This window comes from Mustela putorius, unplaced genomic scaffold, assembly GCF_011764305.1.
Source record: "Mustela putorius furo isolate JIRA1106 unplaced genomic scaffold, ASM1176430v1.1 tig00000430_pilon_pilon_pilon, whole genome shotgun sequence".
Taxonomy (NCBI): Eukaryota; Metazoa; Chordata; class Mammalia; order Carnivora; family Mustelidae; genus Mustela; species Mustela putorius.
The window spans coordinates 7,097,779-7,123,147 of NW_025421377.1; the positions used below are offsets into that span (position 1 = coordinate 7,097,779).

At 47.0% G+C, this 25,369-nt stretch overlaps 1 protein-coding gene across 4 annotated transcripts in view; it reads left to right on the forward strand.

Annotated features, from left to right (window-relative positions):
- The first annotated feature begins 3,429 nt into the window (after positions 1-3,429).
- The window catches only part of KIT (KIT proto-oncogene, receptor tyrosine kinase), an 86,654-nt gene continuing 64,714 nt past the window's right edge, over positions 3,430-25,369 (forward strand). For all 4 annotated transcript variants that reach the window (XM_045079768.1, XM_045079770.1, XM_045079769.1 and 1 more), the window contains exon 1: positions 3,430-3,594. In XM_045079768.1, coding sequence (XP_044935703.1) covers positions 3,528-3,594 — 67 coding nt within the window. In that variant the 5' untranslated portion in view covers positions 3,430-3,527. The remainder of the gene's footprint in view (positions 3,595-25,369) is intronic.

Genomic DNA, 25,369 nt, shown 5'->3' on the forward strand with positions numbered 1-25,369 from the left:
CATGTGACTTAACCCAGGTCCGTACTTTTATAGATGTTCGCGGGGACAGAAAAGCTCTGCTCACATTGACACTAATAAGCTACAAGCCTAGAGCTGCCTGATTGTGTATGAAGACAGGGAGGTCATACAAGAGAGTGCTGCTGAAGGACGGGCCTGGAGAAAGACACATGTGCAACCCCCCCCCACACACATGCACCCCCCCACACACACACACATACACACTCACACCACACACACCACCTTCAAGTCCTGATGACTTTGAATTCTTGAGTCTAGGAAAGTCTCAAATGTTAGCCTCACTGGACTTTCCAGTTCTAAGAACCCTTTCATTTTAGGTTCCTTTTTTTTTATTTGTATGTTTGAGTCCGTTTGAGCTGGGTTTCTACAAGTTGCAATTAAGAGTCCTCACTAACACGGTTATGAAAACAATAAATTATGTAAAGTATAATTTATAAAAGGCTCCAGGGCTGTCATAAGAAAGATTACAGAATTGGCCCTGCACATCCTACCTGACAATGGAAAATATTTCCGTCGTTGGAAGTGTTTCTGTTGGGTGTGTTCTAAAATGTAGTTCACTCCCATAGCAGGTCACTTAGAGTACTTTCTAGATGCCTTCTTTTGCTGTCTTGAGGTATTATTAAAAATAGCTGGTCACCCTAAAGGCACAGTGTTGCAGGCTTTCTGCTATGCCTGGCATTAAACCTTTAATGGGTGGATCTGAGGAGATTTGGGGTATCTCAAGAAAGGGATTGGAGTGAAGGGGCACTTTGGTGTTTAGGACAGTGACATTTTTCCAGTCAATACAGAAAAACTTCAATATTCTACAAACCTATGTGGCCAATTTGGTGTGTATTGGCTGAACACAACCCCTGTCAGCAGGCATGAGAATTTCTTTTTGGGTACGTGCTTACCTTCCCAGACTGTGAACCCCCCTTGGCAAGGACTTTGTCTTACTGATTTTTGGAGGTCTTGTGCCTACCCAGGTCCTCAGTTAGTAGATATTTGTTGGATGGTAAACATGACTGACAGTCCAGCATTGTATAATTCCCTATTCTGGTTTTTTTTTTTTTTTTTTCCCTGATAGAAGTTTCCTGCCTAGAATTAAATTGCAGTATGGTCTCTTTTTACCTGCTCTTCAGAATACTTGTTATCCTCTCCAATATCAGTTGATTGAAGAAGAAAATTGTAAATTTTCTCTCTCAGGCATAATGTTGATATTTTAACTCCCAGTGATTTTTTTTTCTTACTACAAAATGGATTTTAGAAATGAATCAAGATCCCAGAAACTTATGATTGCTTTGAGTGGTATCTTTTATCTCAGTCATCCTAAGAAAAGAGGTGGTCTGATGGCCCATAGCACAAGCAGAGACCTTTGAATTTCAGTTTTCCCACAGCTGTCTGACTTGACACATTTGCTAAAACACTGGGGTGGGGGTCCTAGTCTTGACGGTAGGGATTGTGGTAGGGCCCACCCCGTCAGTTAACAATGGTAACTCCAAGTACGAGGTCTTCCTTGTTCAGAGTGGACACTTACATGCTTGTTGAATAAATACATGAGTTTAAGGAGAGGCAATCACACATATTGATTGACCTAGAAATGATGATTTTTAAAAAAGAGTATTTATTTATTTATTTGCAGGGTGGGAGGTGGGGGGTGGGGCATGAGTGCAGGGAGGGGCAGAGGGAGAGAGGACTGAGCCTGGAGCCCAGTGAGGGGCTTCACCCCTGGACCCTAGTATCATGACTTGAGCCAAAGTCAGCCACCTAGCCAACTAAGCCATGCAGGTGCCCCAGAAGTGCTCATTTTTAAGTAATTAGCTTTAAAAAATCCTTTCTTGGGGCGCCTGGGTGGCTCAGTGGGTTAAGCCGCTGCCTTCGGCTCAGGTCATGATCTCAGAGTCCTGGGATCGAGTCCCGCATCGGGCTCTCTGCTCAGCGGAGAGCCTGCTTCCCTCTCTCTCTCTCTCTCTGGCTGCCTCTCCGTCTACTTGTGATTTCTCTCTGTCAAATTAATAAATAAAATCTTTAAAAAAAAAAAATCCTTTCTTAAAAAAACTAACTTAGGTGCTATGAATATCAAAAAGGAGAGCTTTTAATATTAAAAAAAAAAGTGGGGTGAGGAGCTGGTTAATTATACATTTTGGATGCTATGCTAGGGAAGAGTCTAGGTATACCTATATGATTCCCCCACTTTTTCTGATGGGCACCTCCTATTTATTTTCCACTCTGAAGCTCTCTGGTAAGGTGTTTTCTTGGTTTATTCCAACGCAGTGGGAAAGGTCATCGTATCCGGAATCAGTCTTAAAATGACTGGCTCTCCCTTCTATTTGCTGTGCGGTCTTGGGCCACTTTTAAAACTCAGGTAGTAAACATTCTGCTCTACCCACCTCACACAGCTGCTGTGGTGAGCATGGAATAATATTAGAGGAAGAAGGAACTATAAAATCCCTTACAGATACTGTTGTTACCTTGGATAAAGCAATTCCCAGGCAGTGGAACCCGGTTTAAGATGATTGTTTTAATATTATTTTGCTCCTGGTACAGGCGGAGGCAGCTAAGAGGACCTTCGGGACCCTTGTGCCAGTTACAATCCTCTGGTACCGAGGCAGAGAAATTACAGTGCAGGGGGTGGGGTGGGGTTGGAGGGGGAGGCTCGCAAAGAGCTTAGCACAGAGACCCTGGCAGAAATGGGTTTAAAAACTCTGGATCCCAGAGCAAACTTCGCAAGCCAAGCTGGGTTCCCAGGAAAGTCTCGGCAGGGGCTCCTTTGGCCGAGGCCACGCCGACCAATAGAAACCAATTGTGTTCTTACGGTTAAGAGCAGGTGGAGAAACCGAGCGTAAAGAATTACCTACACCCCGGCTCAGCATTTCACCACGGTGTCAGGCGCCTAGCTTGGCCCTCCTTGCTTAACATAAATAGAAAAGAACGTGGGGGCCCAACTCCCAATCCCCTGCGCCCCAACTCCTGTCGGTTCCAGCACCACCTCCGCCACCAGCGGTGTCTCTTCTCTTCCCTCGGGAGCCTGCTGGAGGGCCGGGCGGCGGACCTTTATTGTCTGGGGAGCACCTGCCAGGTGGCGGGCCCGTGCCCTAATGTGCGCTGGGTGCCGGGCTTCACAAAGCGCGCGGGCTGCACCCCCCCTCGTCTGGGAACCGCCTCGGGCCCCCGACCACATCACAGGGGAGGCGGAGAGGTAGAGAGATGAAGGGGCTCGGGGGTCAGGAGCAGGCGGCGAGGGCCAGCACGCCCTCCTCCTCCCCGCCGGCTCAGCCCCCGGGGATTAGCACGTCGAAGGAGCAGAGGCCAGACGCCGCCAGGAGGGAGCGAGACCCGGGAGCGAGAGAGGGAGGGGAGGCGAGGAGGGGCGCGGAGAAGGGGCGTGGTCAGAGCGCAGGGGGAGGGCGTGGGAGGAGGGGCCGCTGCTCGGCGCTCGCGGCTCTGGGGGCTTGGCTTTGCCGCGCTCGGTGCACTTGGGCGAGAGCAGGAACGTGGAACGGAGCTCCGATCCCAGCGCAGCCACCGCGATGAGAGGCGCCAGCGGCGCCTGGGATTTTCTCGGCGTCCTGCTCCTCCTGTTCCGCGTCCAGACAGGTGGGGAGCGCCGCGGGTCCCCGGGGCCGCGCCCCCCGCCCCGTTGTAGCCCGTGCCCCCGAGGGCTCGAACCCGCAGGGGTGGGGGGGTGGTTCGTCGGCTGAGGTGACGGCCCCTCAGTGCCCGTGCTTTTCAGGCTCCGGGAAGGTTCGAGGCGTTCCCGGGACTCTCCTGCGTCCTGCCTCGCTCACCTGAGCGGGGAGCCCCTGCCGCGGTGGCGAGAGCGCTGAGCCGGGGGTCTTGAGGGAAGGAGGGCAGCGAGGGGGCTCAGCAGCGGGCGAGGTGCGGCCGCCGGCTGCAGGCTGCGTGCGAGTTCGGGGCTGCTTTTGTGTAGAGGGTACGGGGGGGGGGGGCCCGAGGCGGGCGGGTCCTGGGTCCGCACCCAGCGCGTTATCTCCGCGGTGCGAGGCGCGGCCGCCGCTTCCTTTTGTTAAAAGTTGCGCGTGTGTGACCAGCGCACTGGACGAGCCGCCCGCAGGTTCCTAGCCGCGCCGAGGGCAAAGTTGGAGAGCCTTTCCGTCGCTCTGCGGCTGCCGCTTTCCAAACCGCGGGCGCTCTTTGTGGCCCAGAGCTGGGGACCGACCCTCTGCCGCCTCTCCTCGCGGCGTCCCCGGGTCCCCCGCTTAGGCATTTTGCCCGGGGAGCGCGCGGCGTGCGGCTCTGGGGCCGGACCCCGCGAACCTAGAGGTGGAGGCTACGGAGACAACTTGGGCAGGGCGTGTGGAAAGCAGCCGCTAGGTTGCAGACTTTTTGCCGTTGTAAATCCCACGCCAGAGGCTCGCCCCTTTCCGCCGGGGTGCCGTTTCTTTCCTGCCACGCGCCTCCGAGCGGCTGGTGGCTGCGTTTGCCGCCAGCTCCCGGGGGAGGCAGGGACCGTGCGCCCGGACGCTCAGGTCCTCCACCCGGCCGCCTCCCGCGCCCCGCCGGGATGCCGGGACTGGCTGGCGGGGCTCTGCAAGCCGCTCGAATCGGTGTCTGCGACCTGTAATTTCGGGTCCCCGTTTTTCTTTGGGAATTTTGAGATTTGCAACACCCTTCCCCCACGTGATAGCCACACTACTTAAGGCCCGCCTGGGGCGGGGGTGGGAGATGGAGTGGAACTTTTCTGTGAATCTTCCTTGGATCTTGAAGCTGTCGTGAAAATCCGGTTCTGTCTGCGCGGGAACTTGGGTCTGAAGGTGGGGGAGGAGGAGGATTTGCGGGCTCCTGGAAGCTCTCGGTCAGATTCCTGCCTCTTCTTTTTTTTTTTTTTTCTTTCCCTGGGTGTCGCTGGTGCGCGAGCGAGAACAGGTCGCCCGGCTAAGCCTTGAAACCCTGCTCTCTCCCAGGTCATTTTTTGAAAAACCTTTAAGGCTATCCCGGTGATGCAAAAACAGAAAGTGGGTGTGAACTGGGATTTGAGAGCTAAACGAGGAAGCATCGCTGTGAACGGTCGTGGTACTCCATTGACCACTGGTCCCATTTCCCATAAAGTCTCAAGGTGCAGCCTCCCTACTCCCGGGGCTGGAAAAGGCATTGTGAGGGCTTGCCTGGGGAGGAAGGGAGGCCTCGCACCTGGATCTGGACCTTGAGAGGTGGTGGTGGCGGTGGGGAGGGAGGAGGGAATGGTCCTGAGTGAGTGCCCGGATTCCGGGGCGGATTTGACCGTTCAAGCTTCAGATGACATATTTCGTCCTTACCTCTTTGTGCCTTGAAATGAAGGCACAAATGCCTTGGCATTTTTCATTTCACTTAAGGTATGTGTACGGACCCAAATAGGGCGCTGGCACGACAGACCACACAGAATAGTTACCTTTCAAAAAATTAAATGAATCCGTTGCTTCCTTCTTCCTCGTGTAATTATTCTTGCTCCATCCAGTAGATTTCGGGCAGAGGGAATTTTAAGGTCTGGCTCCTGGGGGGCAGTGTGGTATAGTGACAGAGCCTTGAGCTTCCCTTCTAGTTCTCCTTTTCCAGCATTTATTAGCCGTGTGCCCTTGGCAGGTCATTTAAATTCTGGAGATCCCACTTTCCTCAAGAGGATGGTGAACCATCTTTGGGGCCCCAAATTCTCCTCTGGACAGTGTTCTGAGAGTAGATTGCAATTTTCTGAATTCTTTTCCTGATTCCTTTCGATCTCCTTGAAATTCCTCTGCCTCTCCTGGTCACAGGGTCCACTCGTGGTATGCTGCTGGTCAGCCTCTGGCTAAAGCAGGAAATTGTGGTTTATTCTGCTCCCTCCAGGATCTAAGCACGTTTGCCCAGTTTCCCTTTGAATTCGCTCAAGGAGGCGCCAATTCTGTAGGATTCTCCATCACCACTCCCCTCAGCATTTATGACTCCTGTGCCCAGTGAGGTGAACCTGAAGGAAATAGTGAATCATACTTTTCCCCCTTGTTCCTGCAGGTGTGAGGTCGAAGTCATACCCAGCAGCTGGCCCTGGGACATTTTGGATCTTACCCTGTTGGGAATAATACGATGGTCTCGTAAAGTCCAGGAAAGTCATTTAGCCCCATGCTGGTCTTCCCACTCATCCACAGATTTTTTTTCCTTAGGACTTGATAAATTACGTATGCTGTGTTATTGCAACACATTTTCTGATACGCCTTAAATTTCGCTTTGTGTGTTGTACATAGTTGTTCTTTATTCGGAACTGGGCCAGGTCCATGCTGGGTGGTTGGGGGGGGTGGTGCTTTATACTTGGTATTTCTCATCCTTCCAACAAACCCTGGCAGGGTGGGGGTAGTACTCTTGCCATCCCTACCATTTCATCGCTGGAGAAACTAGCTGAGGATTAGTCAGTTACCAAATTAATCCTTGGTGAAGCCTGACATTAGCCCCACATATATGCCCAACTGTGTATCCATTCACATGCCTTAACAGAGTCAGGTGTGTGATTCATTGGAAACTATGCAATGAACACATATTTATATGTCAGGGTATTGTTGGAGGTTCTGGGACTACAGGATGGTCAAGGTCATTATCTTCCAAAATTTGTTCGTTTGTTTGTTTTTTTTTTAAAAAACAAAAACAAAAAAAAAAAATCTCCAGAATTGCCTGTCTTAGGATGTCTGAGGTAGTGTTCTCAGTTTGAAGAGAAGTATTCATTGGGAAGGGGAGTCCTTAAATTCTGCTTCCCTGGGGAGTGTGTAGGCAATGGACCGTGGGCAAGAAGGCTGTAGGTTTTAGCTGTCCCATTCCAAAGGCCCTCAGAAATGAGGATAAGCTGTCTTCTAAGGTGATGGTGGAAATCAGTTGATTTTTTTTCCCATCCCCCACTCCAGAAAATTAAAAAAAAAAATGCTCTCAGCATTATTACATACTTGTGGCATACTTGTGTAAGAGCAGACCCCCAAGGAATGAGTTAATACTGCTGGTCATTTAGGGACAGATGTTGTGGTGATGAATTTTGCTGCTGTTGTTGACGGCTGCTAGAAGTTACCCTTAGGATTTTGACTCATTTCCTCAAGTCTTTCCCCCCCAGCTGATTAAAGAAGGACACCAGGAAATGAGCCGAGGTCTCCAAGCGGAATTCTTGAAGCTGGCCTTACGGGACGGGAACCCCTTAAAGGCAGTGGTCAAGGCCACAGCCGCCTTTGCTCCAGAATGCATTTAGTTGACCGGTCAGTGGACAGGCTGGGACAGGGAAGGGCTTTATTTTGCCGCATTCGTGTGTGGTTGACTTTCAGAATAAGGGATTGAAAGACATGGGAAAGGATCTTAAATGTGCAATATTTTATAGGTGGCTTCTGTAACTTGAATGCGTAGTGCATGAGTTCGAAACCGGAGGGAAGAGTGCCTCCCCGGGAGTAAGCGGAGGTACAAGTGTGAGTCTAGGGCCAATCTTTGTTGAAAGGGAGGGTCTTGGAGGAAGTCTGGCCTAGTCCCTCTGATTTTGGACGTTTGACGCCAGAGACCGCTCATCCTTTGACTTCAGACTCTAAAGTAGAGAAGGGTTACTGGCTGATAGCCCATCTACGCATTTGTTGTCCTCCCCCACCCCCCAGCTCCCAGCCCCATGCTTTTTAAGAAAACATCCAGGCCGTACTAAAAATCTGGAGAATTATGTCAAGATCTCGATTTGTCTGTTCTCTTGAAGAACTGAGAACTCTGTCCCTTTCGATGGACCTGTGGTGTTTAGGAGGCCCTAAGAAATCACGCTCTCTAGCTGACCCTTAAACGTGTAGACATTTAGCCTTAGGCCCTGGTGATTGTAGATGGGACTACACAGGTACCTGGTGGACAGAGCACAGGCCCAAGGAGGGAGACAGCCTTGTGTCAGTCTGCTGACTTTGTGGCTGAACCCGCTGGGGCCTTGGAGCAAGTCGCTTGCCCTGCTGAGTTTACTTTTTCCGTCTTAGTTTCAGCTGTGTGACTTTGGAAAATTCCTTAACCATTCTGTGCCATCCTGTGCCAGTAAATGTGTTTCTACCTGGAGAGTTTTTAGAATGGTGCTGCCTGGCACGCTTTCTAGTACAAGCTCTGTACAAGTCAGTCATGATTATTATCTGTAAAATAGGGATTCTTGTTATGCTTAGCATGGAAATCAGGCCCACTCTAATATGGTCGGTTGTCCTGCAAATCAGAAAGAGATTTTTTTTTTTAAAGATTTTTATGTATTTATTTGACAGACAGAGATCACAAGTAGGCAGAGAGGCAGGCAGAGAGAGAGAGAGGAGGAAGCAGACTCCTGGCTGAACAGAGAGCCCGATGCGGGGCAGGATCTGGAATCATGACCTGAACTGAAGGCAGAGGCTTTAACCCACTGAGCCACCCAGGCGCCCCCAGAAAGAGATTTTTGTACAGATGACCTGGCCCAGGGTCTGGGATGGGTACCTGATGAGCGAGTGAGCTCTGTGAGTATGTAGAATGTGACTTTTGCTTTGCCACCACCTTTGCGTGCAGGTATCAGTAAGGGCTAACATGATGGCTTTTAACGTGAACTAAACTTTCATTTTTGTTGTGCGTTTCAGATAGCTTTTGACCTAACAGTTGGGAATCACTGCTCCGAGACAAAACAGATCTTGGACCTTCCCCCTTCCCCCAGAAAGACAAATAACCCAGCCCATTTCTCCAGGGCAAACAGTCACGTAGGACTCCGCCATTCATCTTACGCTTTAGCTTTTATGCTTACATTTTGGTTTATGCACACTTTGTGCCTCCATTTCTGACAGCTAGGTTTTCAACACTTGCAAGCTTTAAGCTAAATTGTTATCCAGGATGAAGGGCGTCAGAGGTAAGACCTTGGTCTCTGAAAGGGACAACCTGGATTTTTACCCAGTTTTGACCCCTTGCCAGCTGTCCGCTCTGGGAGAAAACTCGTCCTCCCTGGAAGCTTCAGTTCTCCATGTGTGACCCAGGGATGGTGGCATGGTCTCCCAAAAGGAGTAAATGAAATGATCCACGTAATGTCCCTATCATGGTGTCCCTCACAGGGACAGCATGGGGACTGCACAACAGGGCGATTTTATGTTCCTCTTTTAGCTTTGTCTCTTAGGAAAAAAAATTGGAAATGGATTAAAATCAGATTATATAGAGTGGTGGGTGTTTGTTTTTTAGTAGTACTATGAAATGTATACATTTAATGTCTAGTTTTTTTTTTTTTTTCTTAAATCTACTGTTAGTGGCAGTGCATTGTTCTCTCCCTGGTTCTTTATTTCACCGTATTTTTGCACATTTCGGTGAATACAGATTTCTGGATGAAAGTTGAGGAGGGAAAAATGGCCCTTTTCTCAAGGTCGCCCAGTAAGAGTAGCACACATAGAGTCTAGGAATCCTATTACCTTGGAAAGTGGCATCGATGTCACCATAAGAATGAGGGCCTTTTCGCCTTTTCTGTGACTGCCTTCCCTTGGAGTGAGGGACCAGGCTGACCATGGCCATTGCCCCAGGCTAGGCACACAAAGGGGCTTGGTATATATGAACGTCTCATGTTCTCTAGGACTTGTACAGCGCTTTGAACATAGTAAATGCTCAGTAAACATTTCAGAAAGAGTTGAAGGAAGATCAATCCCCAGGCCTTGGTCCTTGCCAGCACTGCAGGTGGTGGAATTTCAGAGGAGAGGAATTTATGTCTTTGTGGGCAGATGATAGAGATCAGAGATTAGTAGAGGTGTCCAGGTGGAAGATAATATTTAAGGTTAATTTCTGTGCATTAGAGGGTAGAGGGTCTCCAGTAGAGGCTTCCTTTGGAAGCAAGCTGTGGGAACAGGGGATAAGACTTAAGATCTTGTTGGAGGATTGTCGGGTCTTTCAGGTGGTGTGATGGTTGCAGTGGGTAGGGAATTGGAAGGGAAGAGGCTGGAGAGGTGGGGGTCTTTGATTAGCCTCAGGGAACATTGGAGGGGAGGGCATATCTAGTGTTGAGTTTGGTCCAGATTCTGAAAAGAGCTTGGAGGTCAGGAGTAAGGTGAACTCCACCCAGGAATGGCTCTCTGGGATTTGCTGACTAAGCCCAGGTGGCTCACTCCACCATTCCAATCCAGTCCCCAACCTGCCCCGAAAACTTGGACTCCCCCTTGCTGTGGGTAACCAAGACTGAGGGAGGAGTGTGCGCATGCACGTGTGTGTTTACATTTCAGTAAAATATACATAACATTTACTATCTTAATCATTTTGAGGTGTACAGTTCAGAAGTGTTAAGAACACTCACATTGTCGTGCAACCCATCTGCAGGACACTTTCCGGCTTGCGAAAGGAACTCTGAGCCCATTAAACACTCACTCCCTATTCGCCCTCCCACAGCCCCTGGCAACCATCATGCTCTTTTCTGTATTTATGAATTTGACTACTCTAGGGACTTCATAGAAATGGAATCCTTGAGTATTTGTCCTTGTGACTGGCTTGTTTCGCTTCGCATAACGTCTTCAGGGTTCATCCATGTTGTAACATATGTTAGAATTTCTTTCCTTTTTAAGGAGGGAAATGTATGGCTGTGTGTATGTGTGTATGCATATGCATATGCACATGTGTTAATTTATACCATATTTTGTTTATCCGTTCATCCATCAATGGACACTGCCTGGGTTGCTTCCCCCTTTTGGTGGTTCTGAATAATGCTGCTGTGAACACGGCTGTGCAGATATCTGCGGGAGAGTTTCCCAGGGGCCTTGTTTAGGACGGTCAGGCTCATGGCCGAGCTGTGTGTTGATGGGGAGCTGGGCAGAGGGGCGCTCAGACTCTACATGGCGCCTGGGTGAAGGGACGAGGGCCTGGGTGTGAGGGTACGTGCTCTAGAAAGAAGGGAGAACCATGGGAGACAGGAAAATAAAGGTGGTCAACTTTATTCACTTGGCAAATTCACAGGCATCGTGGGTGTATCAGGCTTGGGTGAGATCGAGGGGAAGAGGGGCGCGGAGTTCCCGCAGGCCTGCATAACTGGGAAGACTGGTGGTATTGTGAAGTAAATGGAAAATAAAGCCAGAGCAGGAGCCCACCGTTGGAGGGGAGGAATAGGGTATCAGTCTCTGTTGTGGTTATTTATTGACTGTTTATGGGTTGCGTTTATTTGAAACTCAATTTCGCAGACATGATGGTAGATACAAATGAGATTCTTCATAGGGTCAGGTCCATATAAGGGCAAAGCTACACCCCAGAAGTCACCAGAACGTGGCCGTGTGATATCAGCGGTAGGCTGTGGGGATTTTAAGAATTGAGGGTTGTCGATCAGTCATAAAATGAAAAGTAAATTTTCGTGAAAAGGAAGATAATTCTGAATTTATTCTCTGCATTAAGCCGTTTTTAAAGGGTGTTCATTGGCTTTCTCAGAGAACAGAATGGGCATTGTGGGTGTGACGGAGGACAGAGTTGATGAAAGCTTTGGCAAATAGGCCCTTTGCAGGCAACATGAAGAAATTGGATTTATTAAGCTGGAGAAGATAAGGTGAGGAAATTTTAGGGAATGACAGTCTCCAAATATTTGTAATATGTGAGTGAGGAATGGGACAAAATGAGAATAGTTTAAATTGCCCCAGAAGAAAATTGAGTTGTTTTTTTAGGGGAAATCCTTTGATTGGAGGCTTGGAAAATACTTTAATGCATTCCCAGAACTAGTTGGTAGGGTCTTTGCTGCAAGTATGAGGAAAGCCAAATATTGTCGTTTTGAATGGTTAGGTCCTGCTTACCTCAGCTGGTCTGCTGACCGTTTAAGGGCTTGTCTGAAACCTTTTCTAAATAAAATACCTAGCCATTTTCCCTTCTCCCCTGCCTGGGCTTTGGGCAGAGTGTTTCTCTAAATTCTTGTTCGACTCTAACACGATCCACCAGTCTTCACAGTTTTGGGCTGTACTGAAAATACCCAGTAAAGAACCCACAGCTTAAACATGGATTATTGATGTGCTGGGGGCCTGGGGTTTCCAACCGCAGAATGGATGATCATGGTGTGATCACTTAAGGTGAGTGCCAAGGTGAGAGACACAAAAGGAGTTTCAAGGTCTTGAGGCGTGTGTCCTTGATCATAATTAATCCTAAGGACGATCGTGCCCTGGCATCCCCCAACTGGCTCATGATTTCGTGAGAATGCCAGCCGCGCCCCACGTGGGCGGAGAAATCTGTTCAGGGTGAAGGAAGTCCTTTTCCCTTGATGGCTCTGGTGGATTGGTGGACTGTTCGCTCTGTGGCTTACCCACCACGCTGACTTCCTTTCCCACCTGCCTCTTCCCTTTGGTCACTTCGCACATACCAGATCAGCCCGCCTTCCAGTAGGGGAAGGTGGTGGAAATGAGATTGCAGTCCAACAGCTTCTAGTTGATGACGCCGCCTCACTTGTCCTGTTGGAAATGTGGGATGATGTCTGGGAGGTGATCCCAGGCTGGGAGGCTGGGAGCTACGGGAAGATAAGGGCTGGGGTCAGTGCTCATGTAATAGGATTTGTAATAAGATTTAAATAACAGTCCTGATCCAGAAGCCAAGATGCATATTCATTACCATTGGATTAGAGGAATAGGCATCATTTCTGGAGGAGAGAGGCTGATGCAGAGGAAGAACTGGGGCCCGAGTTAAATCTCGGTTCAGGAGTTGGATAAAGGTGCGAATCTGAAAGGAAAGGGTTTCCATTAGCCAGAAGACTCCCATGGAAAGAATTTTTTTTTTTCAATATTTTATTTATTTATTTATTTGACAGAGATCACAAGTAGGCAGAGAGGCAGGCAGAGAGAGAGAGAGAGGAAGGGAAGCAGGCTACCTGCTGAGCAGAGAGCTGATTCGGTGCTCGATCCCAGGACCCTGGGATTGTGACCTGAGCCATAGGTAGAGGCTTAACCCACTGAGCCACCCAGGTGCCCCCCCATGGAAAGAATCTACTGGAAGGGGTGCCTGGGTGGCTCAGTGGGTTAAGCCACTGCCTTCGGCTCAGGTCATGATCTCAGGGTCCTGGGATCGAGTTCTGCATCGGGCTCTCTGCTCAGCAGGGAGCCTGCTTCCTCCTCTCACTCTCTCTGTCTGCCTCTTTGCCTACTTGTGCTCTCTCTCTGTCAAATAAATAAATAAAATCTTAAAAAAAAAAAAGAATCTACTGGAAGATGAGTTAGGGTAATTTCTTAGGTTTTTTTTTTTTTTTTTTAATTCGTCAGTAATTGCAGTACTTCCTACGGTGCCATATGTGAGGAGATATTTGTTAAGTGTAATCTGGTCAAGTAGTTACTTACACAGAGAAATTAACTTTAAAAAATGGAAAAGTGCAGATCTCACTTTCACATATATTACACATAACGTATGGACAAGCCAGTCCAGGGCAAGGCCATAGACCCGCACTTCTAGTTGCTGTTAAGTCCAGACTAATTACCCTCCCCCACCTTCCTACCTCCTCACCGCTAGCCAAGATTGCAGATTTCGATGGCTCAACATCCAGACGTGGCATTAGATGATTTTTGGTTCTTATTAGCAGATTTTAAATATTTAATAAAATGATAATCCAGGCATACGTAGCTGTCTGCATAAATCCATTCATTTTTTAAAAAACAAAACTACTCCCAAAAAACCAGCAACAAGTGAAACCTCCCAACCTTGATAAGAAGCGTCCTGAATGTTTTAGGATATCGTGAGATTTTGCCCTGGATTCACCAGCCCTGCATTAGAGGGCAATGAGAAGGGAATTAGGGGCACTGGTTACTGCTCTCCCCAAAGCAGTGATCCTTGGGTGGGCAGGTGACTCTTTGTGGGAGGAGAAGTCAATCACTTCAAGAAAAGGTGTGTGGTGGCAGGCAAAACAGGGGAGAGCCTTGTTCCTAACCAAGTGGTAACAAAATAATAGGGAAAATGAAGAGTGAGAAACCCTTACTCATTCCTTTTCTTATATCTTTAAGTTCCTGAGGGAGGCAAAATATCTAGCTTCCTTTGGATTTATCCCAGGTGACTCAGGTTATTTCAAAGGGTGTTTATGAAAATTCCTCAAAACAATCCTGGGCTTCCAGTAATTTACATATAGGATGACCTACTTGGGCCGCAGGATTGCTTAGCAGAGGTAGAGCAGGGGAGGTCTTTAGCACAAAGAACTTTGGAAATTATTTGGTGTGTCTTTTTATTGGAAGGAGGTATTTATAGAAATGGATCTAATATAGATTTGGCTTCTGCGGAAAACACTGGTGATTTTAGAAGTGTCAAGGGGGGTGCATTGGCTCTCTGTTACTCTACTTGGCTAGTACTCATTTGGGAGAAAACAAGAACATGTTTAAAAAAATGGAGAATTATTCTACTTGGAAAGACTACGGGTACTTTTAAAGTGACTCGGTTTCGGGGTTTGTAAAATGTCTTAAATGCATTTCCATTCCCATTTTCACGGATTTCTTTTTTAATGGGCAGCGCTGAGCCCGTGTACCTTGGGAAGATCCTCATTTTAAGAAATGGCCTGGGAGAACCACATGGAAGGGTCATTAGGCTTTTTGTCCTCATTAAATTAAACCTAGATTCTTCATTCAGAATACGTCATTTGAATAGCCTCTTGTGGCAATGTTTTTTTCTACTTATCATAGTATCTTCGGGATATTTACTGCAGGCAAATAGTAGACACGTTTCTAGCTCAACCAAAATGCAGCACTTTCGTAAAAAGAACCCCCCCCTTTGCTTTTTAAAATAAACTAGCATATGTAGAAGGGTTTATGAATTTTTTAGTAGATCTGAATGTGTAGCCTAATTTACATTTCTGCATTTTCAAGGGATATTATTTAAAATGATCACCTTAGCTTGAGAACGACTGCCTTCTGAAGAGAGGCTGGCCAAGGGAGTGGATGCTGGAGGGCAAAGGCGGTGGCCAGTCTGGAGATGAGGACAGCTCAGCCCCAGGTGTAGCTGGCTTCTAGCTCCCTACCGGAAATCTGGAACAGCAGCTCTGGCCATCAGACTGTAATGCTTAAGTCTCACAGCTTCATTGTCTTGGTCCCTCCAAGTGTCATTTAAACTGACCTTACAGAGCAGGAATTCACAGATTTGTTCATAAATAATTATGAAATCATTGGGGGAGGGGAGTATAGCAGTGAACACACCAAGCAAAAATCTCCGTCATCTTGGGGCTTCTGTTCCAGTGCATTCTTTTTGTCTCATGAGCCCAGGCCCACAAACAGCCCAGAAAGAAAAAGAAGAAAGCCCAGGGTCTCTCATAGAAAGCAGCTTAATTTAGATTCATTTCAGTTCTGCATTAGGGTCAGTTAAGGAAGGAAGCAGAGAAAGGTAAGGTTTCTCAGATGGTCAGTGGGGTCTAGGTTCATGCGGAAGGAGAAGGCAAACCAGATCCGGGCAAGAAGAGAAACAGGGAAGGGGAAAGGGAGGCCGGGGCCGACCCAGTGGGAGCTTTGGAAGATAAGATGTTGGTCCCTTGAGTGCTGTCTGCCCTGGGAAGGGCTGAGCCCTCACTGCTGTCTCAGCTTTTCCCCTTCCCAGTGTGACAGAGGGACAGCAGTCCAGAGTGGTGGGCCACTTGAGCAGGGGTTCCTCGAAGGACCCATCGGGGGGGGGGGTTGAATCAAGTGTGTGTGACACGGGGGAGCGCAGATGGGTGTCTTGGCTTTCCGGACTTCACGGAGCCTTCCCTGTCCCACAGTGCCTCGTCAGTCTGGAGGCTTGGAATCCTTTTTCTCAGAACGTACCAGAATGGTTTTTCACAGCTGAGAGAGATGCTTCAGGGGTCCAGGCTGAGTGCTCTTCAGGATGTCTCCAAGGATTAGAGGGTCTTCACCTTTTTAAATTCATCCTTTCCTTGCTAAAATCAGACTGTCTTGGGTCTAATAATAACTACGCTCCCCTGATGGCACTTTGCATCTGACTCTGGGCCGTTTAGCTGCTGACGGGTTTTCTGAGCATCGTGGCCCACTCTCCTGTTACTGTAGGTGGCCGGGTTGGGGGGGTGGGTGACAGCAGGTTGGCTTCATCTGATCTTCTGTGTCTTGGCCCGAGAGTGGCCTTTCCAAGGTCCATGAAACGATAAGCTCTCTAGTTTCAAATCAAGGATACCCCCAAATGAAAATTGACCCTGTTGAACTCATGAGGACTGGAAAGGTCCTTCTCTGTCAACTCTTGGGCATCGAGTAGGACTGTTTGCTGACTTTGGAATTGTTAGGGTTGATCTTCAGGAATAAATACAAGGTGCAGACGGTCTGGCCGTGGAGAGTGGTACCCCTTTGATTTGTGGCCAAGAAGGCTTGGCCCTGATGACCACAGCTTAGGTAGAAGGCCTTAAAGATTCCTCAGGGGCTTGGAAGGATGTCAGCTAACAATTTGACCAAATGACCAGCTTTAGGTATACAGGTGTGGGTACCAAAGTAATGATGGACTCAGTTGCTGTAATATACTTGCTCCAGATTTAACAAAAGACTAGTGTTTGTAAATCTGAGAATTCTTGTCCGGTGTGGTCATTGTTGGTTAGTACCGACTCTTTAGGGTGAGAACTTCAAGGCCTAGTTTATTTTTTTTATTTTTATTTTTTAAAAAGTTTTATTTATTTATTTATTTGACAGAGAGAGAGAGAGAGAAGGAGATCACAAGTAGGCAGAGAGGCAGGCAGAGAGAGGGGGAAACAAGCTCCTTGCCGAGCAGAGAGCCCGATGCGGGGCTCGATCCCAGGACCCCGAGACCATGACCGGAGCCAAAGACAGAGGCTTAACCCACTGAGCCACCCAGGCTCCCCTCACAGCCTGGTTTAAATAGACCCTGTTTAAGTTTGCTATCAGTTCATTAGAGAAGGGTTAAAAAAAAAGAAAAAAAGTAGGAGGCCTGAATTTTGAGACTATTCCTTGGGTTGTTTGAAAACCTAGTAGTAGCCATTTTATTTTAAGATGGAGCAGTTGAGGGGCACGTGGGTTCATCTGTTGTTTAGTGTCCAGCTCTTGGTTTCGGCTCAGGGTGGTGAGATCATCCAGTAATCAGGGAATCTGCTTGAGATTCTCTCCCTCTGCACACCCCTCCTCCCTGCCCTCTGTTCCAGCATGCGTGCGTGCACGCGCGCGCACACACACACACACACACACACACTCTCTCTCTCTCTCTCTCTCTTTCTTCTCAAAATAAATAAATATTAAAAGATGAAGCAGTTGAACCTCACATTAACTTTAAATAAATTATAGAGGTGCCTGGGTAGGTCAGTCGGCTAAGTGCCCAGCCCTTGATTTGGGGCTGAGGTCATGATCTCAGGGTCATGAGATCAAGCCTCGCTTCAGAGCCTGCTTAAGATTCTCCTCTCCTTCCCTCAGACCCCCTCCCATATACTTACTTGCTCTCTGTCTCTTAAAAAGATAAACTCTATCTAAATACATCAGTCATGGGGACATTTCAGACATAGGTAATAGTCCCATGCACCTTCCTATACGCGTCATCCAGCTTCAACAGTGAGATCAACAACCAGACTCCTGCTTTATTTCTGTCCCCTTCATCCCCCTGTTCTTTTGAAGTCTATCTCCTGCCTCGTGGAATTTCATCTCTAGATGTTTTCAGTGTGTAGCTCTAAAATACGATTCTCTTCCCCTGCCCATGTTAATGCCAGTGTCACAGCCTTCTAAGTCCGTATAATTCCACAGTGTTGTTGATTATCCCGTGTTCATATTTTCCCCACTGAAATAGAAGAAATATAAAAATATTTAAATGCACGCGCGCGCACACACACACACACACACGAACACATTTGATAGAATCCAAACGAGATTCCCGTATTGAGTTTGGTTGATGTGGTCTTTAAGTCCTTTCTTATTTATTATAGGTCCTCCTCCCCCATTTTTGTTGAAGAAACTAGTACTTGTCCTGTGCAATTTTTCACAGTTTGGATTCTGCTGGTTCTGCTGATAGCATTCCTGTTGCTGTGGTGATGGCTCACATGCTCTCTGGTCCCTGTATTTCCAGTAAATTTGTGATTTAGAGGTTTGATCCCCGCCCCCCCCCCCAACAAGTCCACTTAATACTTGGTATATTGTTTGGTTACCTTCCTTTTTCGGTGTACCTTTGAATTCTGGCAAAGATTTGAAATTTTTTCACTCTGCTGGTTGCTTTTATCCTGATACCTTTTTATAATACCCTTGTTTTGCTTTTTTATATTACCCTTGTACCCCACCTTGTAGGGGAGGGTACCATTTTCTTTTGGTTTCCTACTGTGAGTAACATTTAAAATTAGCTAGGGGGCACCAGGGTGGCTCAGTTGGTAAAGCATCTGCCTTGGGCTCAGGTCATGGTCCCAGGGTCCGGAGATCAGGCCCTGTGTCAGGCTCCTTGCTTAGGGGGAGCCTGTTTCTCCTTCTCCCTCTGCTTACCACTCCCTCTGCTTGAACTGTCTTTCTCTGTCAAGATAAATAAATAAAATCTTAAAAAAAAATAAAGAAATTGGCTAGGAGCCTGTTCTGTTCTTTCTTCTTTCTTCCCTCTCCCTCCCGGGCTTGGCATTTGAAGCAGTGTCCTCTCACTGCAGTTACATCTATACGGTCGGTGAGCATACGCTCCCTTTCGGCTACTCCTCCCTCCCCTAATTTTACTGAGAGCTATACTAAAATGGCTTTATCAGAATATATCGTGGGGCACCTGGGTGGCTCAGTGGGTTAAGCCTCTGCCTTTGGCTCAGGTCATGATCTCAGGGTCCTGGGACTGAGCCCCACATCCGGCTCTCTGCTCGGCGGGGAGCCTGCTCCCCCCCACCCCCCGCCTGCCTCTCTGCCTACTTGTGATTTCTGCCTGTCAAATAAATAAATAAAATCTTTAAAAAAAAAAAAAGAATATATCGTTACCCTCTATTCTGCTGTGTCCTTTGTTACCCGTCTTTGTCCTACTAGCCAATACACGTTTAATGCCGGCCACTGGTGTTTATATCCTGTCTTTCCTGGCAGGTTGGTTTTCTGAGGCTTGTCCTCTGCTCAATGCGTTAGGAAGCACTCACGGGAAGTATTCCCTGAATTACATGTTCATAACAGCTCGTCTGTCGCCTTTATACTTCAAAGTCAGGTTGGCTGATAGAAAATCCTTGGCTCATCTTTCCTTTGCTCAAGTCTCTTTAATATTTTATGGTACTGTCTTTTGCCATAGAGTGTTGTCAAAGTCTGCTGACAATCTGATTCTCTTTTCCTCACGTTTAACTTGGTACGTTTGCCTCGCTAGCCAGAGGAATGTATTTTACTTTTACTCTTTGAAGTCCATACGTCGTAGTTCACAGTGCTGGCTGCGTGTTGCTTTTTCTAGGGAGGTGATATGCCACGTAAATATGGAATCACCCAGGAAGGTCTTCCTGTCGCATGGGTTTCGCTATGTCCTGTTCTTTGTCTCTGGCTTCAGGACCTCCCGTTAGGTGTGTGTTAGATCTTCTTTGCTTGTCTTTGCTCACTTTCTCCCAAATCCTTTGGGTGTCTTCATAATTTCCGTGAATTAAAATATTTTGTTCTCCATTTTCCAGTTTTTTTTTAAGGCAGTGTTTGTTTTATTTGCTCTTTGTGTGTATGTGTGTGTATTTTTGTCACCCTTCATTTCTGAAATGATTTTCTTCCCTTTATGTCTAATCCTTTTTTTTTTTTTTTTAAGATTTTATTTATTTGAGAGGGAAAGAGTGTGAGAGCACAAGCAGGGGGAACAGCAGAGGGAGAGGGAGAGGGAGAAAGCAGGCTTAATGCAGGGCTCAGTCCCAGGAACCTGAGATCATGACCTGAGCCAGAGGCAGCTGCTTAACCAACTGAGCCACCCAGGTGGCCCCTTTTTATGTCTAATTCTTTTCTTAGTTCTTTACCTTCTTTACCTCGAAACTTCCATTTTCTCCAATCATCTGATTTCTGCTTTATGTGGTTCTTTATAGCTTCTTTGATTTAATTTCTTTTAGCTTGTTTTGAAATGCTGGGTTGGGGTTTACAATTATTTTCTTTCTTTCTGGCATGATTTTATTGTCTAGATTGGGGATGTCATTCTGCTCCACGTTTTTTCTTTAAATAACTGTTTGGAATTCAGCTGTGGTTCTTCTCTGTTGCTCATTATAAGTTTTCTTTTTTGTAGAGCCAGAACAGCTTTTCTAGTTTCACGGTTCTAGAATACCTCTTACGTTGTTTTCACGGAGCGGTGTGTGGACTCTACTTTTCGGCAGTCTGAGGTCTTCCATTTTTGGTTCCCATTCCCACCTGCCCACCCCAACCTCTGCCCTCGTTTTGCACATCTCAGATTCATCCCCATCAGTTTTCCCCTCCCTATGAGGCTTCCTCCTTTCTTGTTCATTCTTAAAAATCAGACCTTCCCCAACACAGAACATTCCAGCACTTAAGACATACATGGGTCACAATTCCCCCTGCCCTTACTTGTGAAATAGGAACCTGCAAAGCCATCTGGCAGTTTGCGTGGGCCTTCTCAGAATGGCGCTCTGTCCACTGAATAGGTAATGGCAATTCTGGAAGCTATTGGTTGTCCTCATCTTCTCCTATATAGGGTTCGTGGGAATACATTACCACCTGGTTCTGTTGTAGATGCTGTTCCTGGGTTTTTGGTCCTGCTCTATTTGTCTGTTGTTATGGTTCGGGTGGGTACCGATAATTAGGCTGCTTCCACTCTAAGAATCTGCATAGACTTTTTAAAAAAGATTTTTTGTATTTATTTGAGAGAGAGCATGAGTGGAAGGTAGAGGGAAGAGCAGACTGCCCCATGAGTAGGAAGCCTAATGTGGGATTCAACTCCAGGACCCCAGGGTCATGACCTGAGCTGAAGGCAGACACTCAACCAACTGAGCCACCCAGGTGTCCCTACATAGACTTTTTAAATTAGACTTGTAAACTTTCGGTCTACTAAATTGGAATCAAAGCCACAAAGTCTTGAAATGTCACTGGTAGCTGACTTAAAAAATAATTTTCTTCCAAAGTAAGTTATTAAAAATGGGTTGTAGAGAGAAAAGTTAGTGGTTGTAGCCATCTGAAAACTGGAACTGAACACTTTATGGTCGATCTGGCATTAACTTTCTAAGCTTCTTTATGGCAAAATGTAATGGTTGAAATCATCAGAGTACCAGGAAGCTTCTATCTGACCTCTTGTTTCTGAAGGAAATGTGTAAGAAGACACACTTTTGCCATTGTTTGGTGTAATATTCCTTGAGTTCTGAAGGAGAGAATGCTATTTCATGGTTTTAAAAGCATTAAGCCACATTAATACTTTTAATACCATCTAATAAAGATAAAATCATTACTTAATTAGGTGCATTTTTCACTTTCAGCTTTTTTTTCCTCATGAAAAATTTGCATATCTTTAATTACAGTCATTTAAAAAAATGCTTCTAGGGCTTGATGTAATATTAATTTAGATTTCCAAAAATACTAAATTTCTTTCCTCCAACTTGAGTTTCCTTTAGTTGGCCATTGATTTAAATTACCTACTAGAAGGTTACAATTTTAGAATCTTTTTTTGGCCTCTTTATCCCCACTGCTTTTCAGGATAGCCAGTATTCTAAAATCATATAAGGGGGCGCATGGGTGGCTCAGTGGCTTAAAGCCTCTGCCTTCAGCTCAGGTCATGATCTCAGGGTCCTGGGATTGAGCCCCGCATTGGGCTGTCTGCTCAGTAGGGAGCCTGCTTCCTCCTCTCTCTCTGCCTGCCTCTCTGCCTACTTGTGATTTCTGTCTGTCAATTAAATAAATAAAATCTTAAAAAAAATAAAATCATATAAGGAAGGAGTAAAACTTTCTCAGTGGACATATTGGAAACTTTGAAAAAAAATTCTGGGAAACAGAGTAAGATCACTTCAGACATTCCCTCTTATTTTCTACGAAGAGATGAGAAGAAATAATTTTGAAAACAGAGCTGGTCATTAAGAATTCTTTGTGAAAGGGTAGCAGGCTTAATGTATTGTTGTAAGTGAATGTCACCGAAGAAGAATTAAGGGAAAAGTGAGCACTCATTAAGCAAATTGACCAGCAAGTGTTCTGATGAATGTCGCAACAAATTTGAATAAACTAATTTTGTCCATTAGTGTACTTTTAGACCAATGTGATTGTTTTGGTCTAATTATTTTTTATTTTGTTTATTCAAATGTAGAATGACTGCAGAATTAACTATAGCAGCAATTTTCTGAGCAGCGGTTTAGAAAATCGGTGGATGGTATCTGACTCCTCACCAAGACACGTCTGTTATTTGATTGGGCCACGTGCACGAACGTGGATGGTCTTGGGAGAGAGGCCTGTTCTGTTTGCTCTGTTTCTCACCCACTGCGCATGGGAGCTTGAGCCCTGCGTTGGATCCACAGGGGGCCGTGGGCTCGGGCTCTGGGCCCTCAGATGGAGTGCACCAGATTGAAGTCTGATGTGCTGCAGAAGTTGTATTTGCCACCCAGTGTCACTATTCTGGAGTCCTTTAGCTGTGACTGGTGAATTCTGCAACATTTCCCACTTCTAAAGCTTGGGGATTCGAGAAATCTGTGCCCGAGTGGCTGCCAAAGCTTGTCAGGGGGACCCAGTGCGAGGCCGATTTCTAGGTGTAAAAGCCAGGCAGATTTGCTCACTCAAGAAAATCTGTTTTGTGTAGGTTTGCTTTGACTTCCAAGATACAGAGACTGATAGGATCTTTTTTTCTTTATCCTTTTCTCTTTTTTTCCCTTTCCTTTCCTTTCATTTTCTTTTCTCTCTCTCTCTCTCTCATTTTTTGTTTTGTTTTGTTTTGTTTCTTTTTTGCTGTACTGTCGCCGTGGTTTTCTTTCAGTAGCTGATGGTCTTGTGGGGGATGGGGAATAACTGCTTCTCCCGTGTGGTCCTGGACCACATCACCTGGGGCTTCTCAGAAATGCAGACTCTCCTTGCCCACCCCAGCCCCACTGAAATGGGAAGCCCAGAGCAGGGCCCAGCGGGGTCCATTTGAACAGCTTTCCAGGTGACCCCGGTCCAGGCTGAAGTTTGCCAACCAGTCGTGTTCCAGTCACTGGGGCCTTGTCCTAGTGAGGGCAGTGGTCGTTGAGAAGGTTAAGCTCCTGTGGCCTCTTGACTGGTGGGACCAGGGTGCAATTCTCAGTTCTCTTTCTGTTGCACTAAAAAGATAGATATGAATTTCGGTTAGTCCAGACAGGAAAACAGCCGATCGCTGTGCTGTAGAGGCTGCAAGGGGCCTTCAGAACACGTGCCTGTGCCTGGGTGGGGGTGGGGTGGCCCTGCTAGAGGTGGTATTCTATTGTATTTCTTTTCTTTTTTGAAGATTTTATTTATTTATTTTAGAGAGAGTGTGTGCGAGTGGGGAGAGGAAGAGGGAAAAAGAACCTGAAGCAGATTCCCCACTCCGCAGAGCCCCACGTGGGCTTGACCCCAGGACCCTGAAGTCATGACCTGAACTGAAACCAAGCGTCAGACGCGTAACCCACCGAGCCACCCAGGCGCCCTGAGGTGGTATTATGGAAGGACAGATGCAATCATGTCCCTCTCTGATTCAGTCCCGGCAGATCCCACCCCAGGCACCCAGAGTCTCCTTAGCATCTCTGTTTCGCACACAGCACCAGCCGTATCCTTGGTTGTCACAGCTCTTGTCACTCCTTGTAGGTGTCCTGCTCCTTCGCCTGGTGGCTTCTGCAGGAGCTGCCCCTCTGCCCGCATCCCGTCAGAACCCCCCCTTCAGAACCCCAACTGGTGTTGCCTTTGTGATTCTCTTCGCCTCCTCTCCCGCCCAGGGTGGGTCAGGTCTGTTCTCACACTGTGCAGTGCACTTCACCGTCCTCGTTGTAATTCTACAGTTGTATCGTTACTGGCTCATTGCTCATCCATGGGGCTAAATCGAAATTCAGTGAGGGGAATAGACCTTGCTTATTTCCTTGCTGCCCAAGGGCCTGGCAGGGAGCAAGCATTTAGTAAATATTTTTAGATGGATGAGTGAATGGATTGGGGAGGGCAGTCCCCTTTCTATCCTTGGGTCATAGGGCTGCTTAATGTATACAGTTGGAGAGAGATGTCACCTAGTAAGTTTTATTTATAGTCTCAGTGGCTACCACCATCCAGTCCTACCACTGGAAGGGCCAGCCCCTTGCCCAGGGTCAGTAGACTCTTATAACCCAAATTCTAATTTGGGGCCTGGGTTTTGGGTCACCCAAGAGAAGGTCTTGAGTATTACTACCCCGGGGTATGGAGAAGGAGACCAGTCCTCTGAACTTGGAGATGTTCATGATACCTGTGCCAGAAGCCAGCAGCTAGAGTGGTAAAGGTGGCCTCTGAGAAATTTTCAGGTAAATGACCCTTGTCCCTCCCCTGTACCCTCAGAGCTTCCAAGAAGGGCTGCCTGCTTTGCTCATAAAGTTTGATGAGGGGGCGCTGGATGTCTTCCCACCCACTTCCAAGTCCGTTTCTTAGAAGAACAGAGATGGTGGCCTCCTTTGCCTTATTTTAGTTGGTTTGTCTTGACCTGGATAAAGTCGGGTTTTTCATTTCTGTTCCAGAAGGACAGAGCATGGCATTTTGCTTCCCTGAGGCAGCAGGTGGGGGCATTTGTCTCAAGTAAGACAGTAAGTCACTATGCTGATATTTAATAGGATTGCCAATAGGTTGCGTGTGTGTAGTTTATAAAAATACATATATTGAGGAGCACCTGGGTGGCTCAGTGGGTTAAGCCTCTGCCTTTGGCTCAGGTCATGATCTCAGGGTCCTGGGATCAAGCCCCACATCGGGCTCTCTGCTCAGCAGGGAGCCTGCTTCTTCCTCTCTCTCTCTGCCTGCTTGTGATCTCTGTCTGTCAAATAAATGAATAAAATCTTTAAAAAAATACATATATTGAGAACAAGGGCTCATTTTATTTTTTAAAGGTAGGGTTTTCAAGACCCAGCAGGTAAAGATGGGACAAGGGATTTGGAGATGAAGTAGGAATCCTGAAATATATTTCAGGTACTTATGGGAATCTTGCTTTTAATAGAACTGATCTGTTGCCTACTTGTAAAGTTGTTGATTGTGTGTTTAATTGTGTGGTGGTGTTGTTTTTTTAAATATTTGAGGCACAACATACTCTCTCATACCTATTATAAACTCTTTTTAGATTAAGTGAATGCAATAAATGCAACATGTTTTAGAACAAAAGTCATAAACACGATTTCTCACTCCAGTAACTGTAATCAGGATAGCTATCATCTGCAGAGCCCGCCAGGAGCGTGGAGAGCGCACATGGCTATAATTCTATGTTTTGGTGCATGTCCTTTGTCTGTCAGATGCCATTTTCCCTCCTAACTGCAATCATTCCACATCCCCCCCCCCCCCGCTGCCTTACCTTGCTTGCTGGCTTGCCCATTCGAGATCCCAGCGTGCTCTAATGCTTTCTCTGGTACTCCGTTGTCCTCCTCTGTTGCTGTCAAGTCATCGCGGCGGGGAGTAGTAGGAAGGGCCCCATTTACTGCTGCGAGATACATGTAGGATTTGGAGAT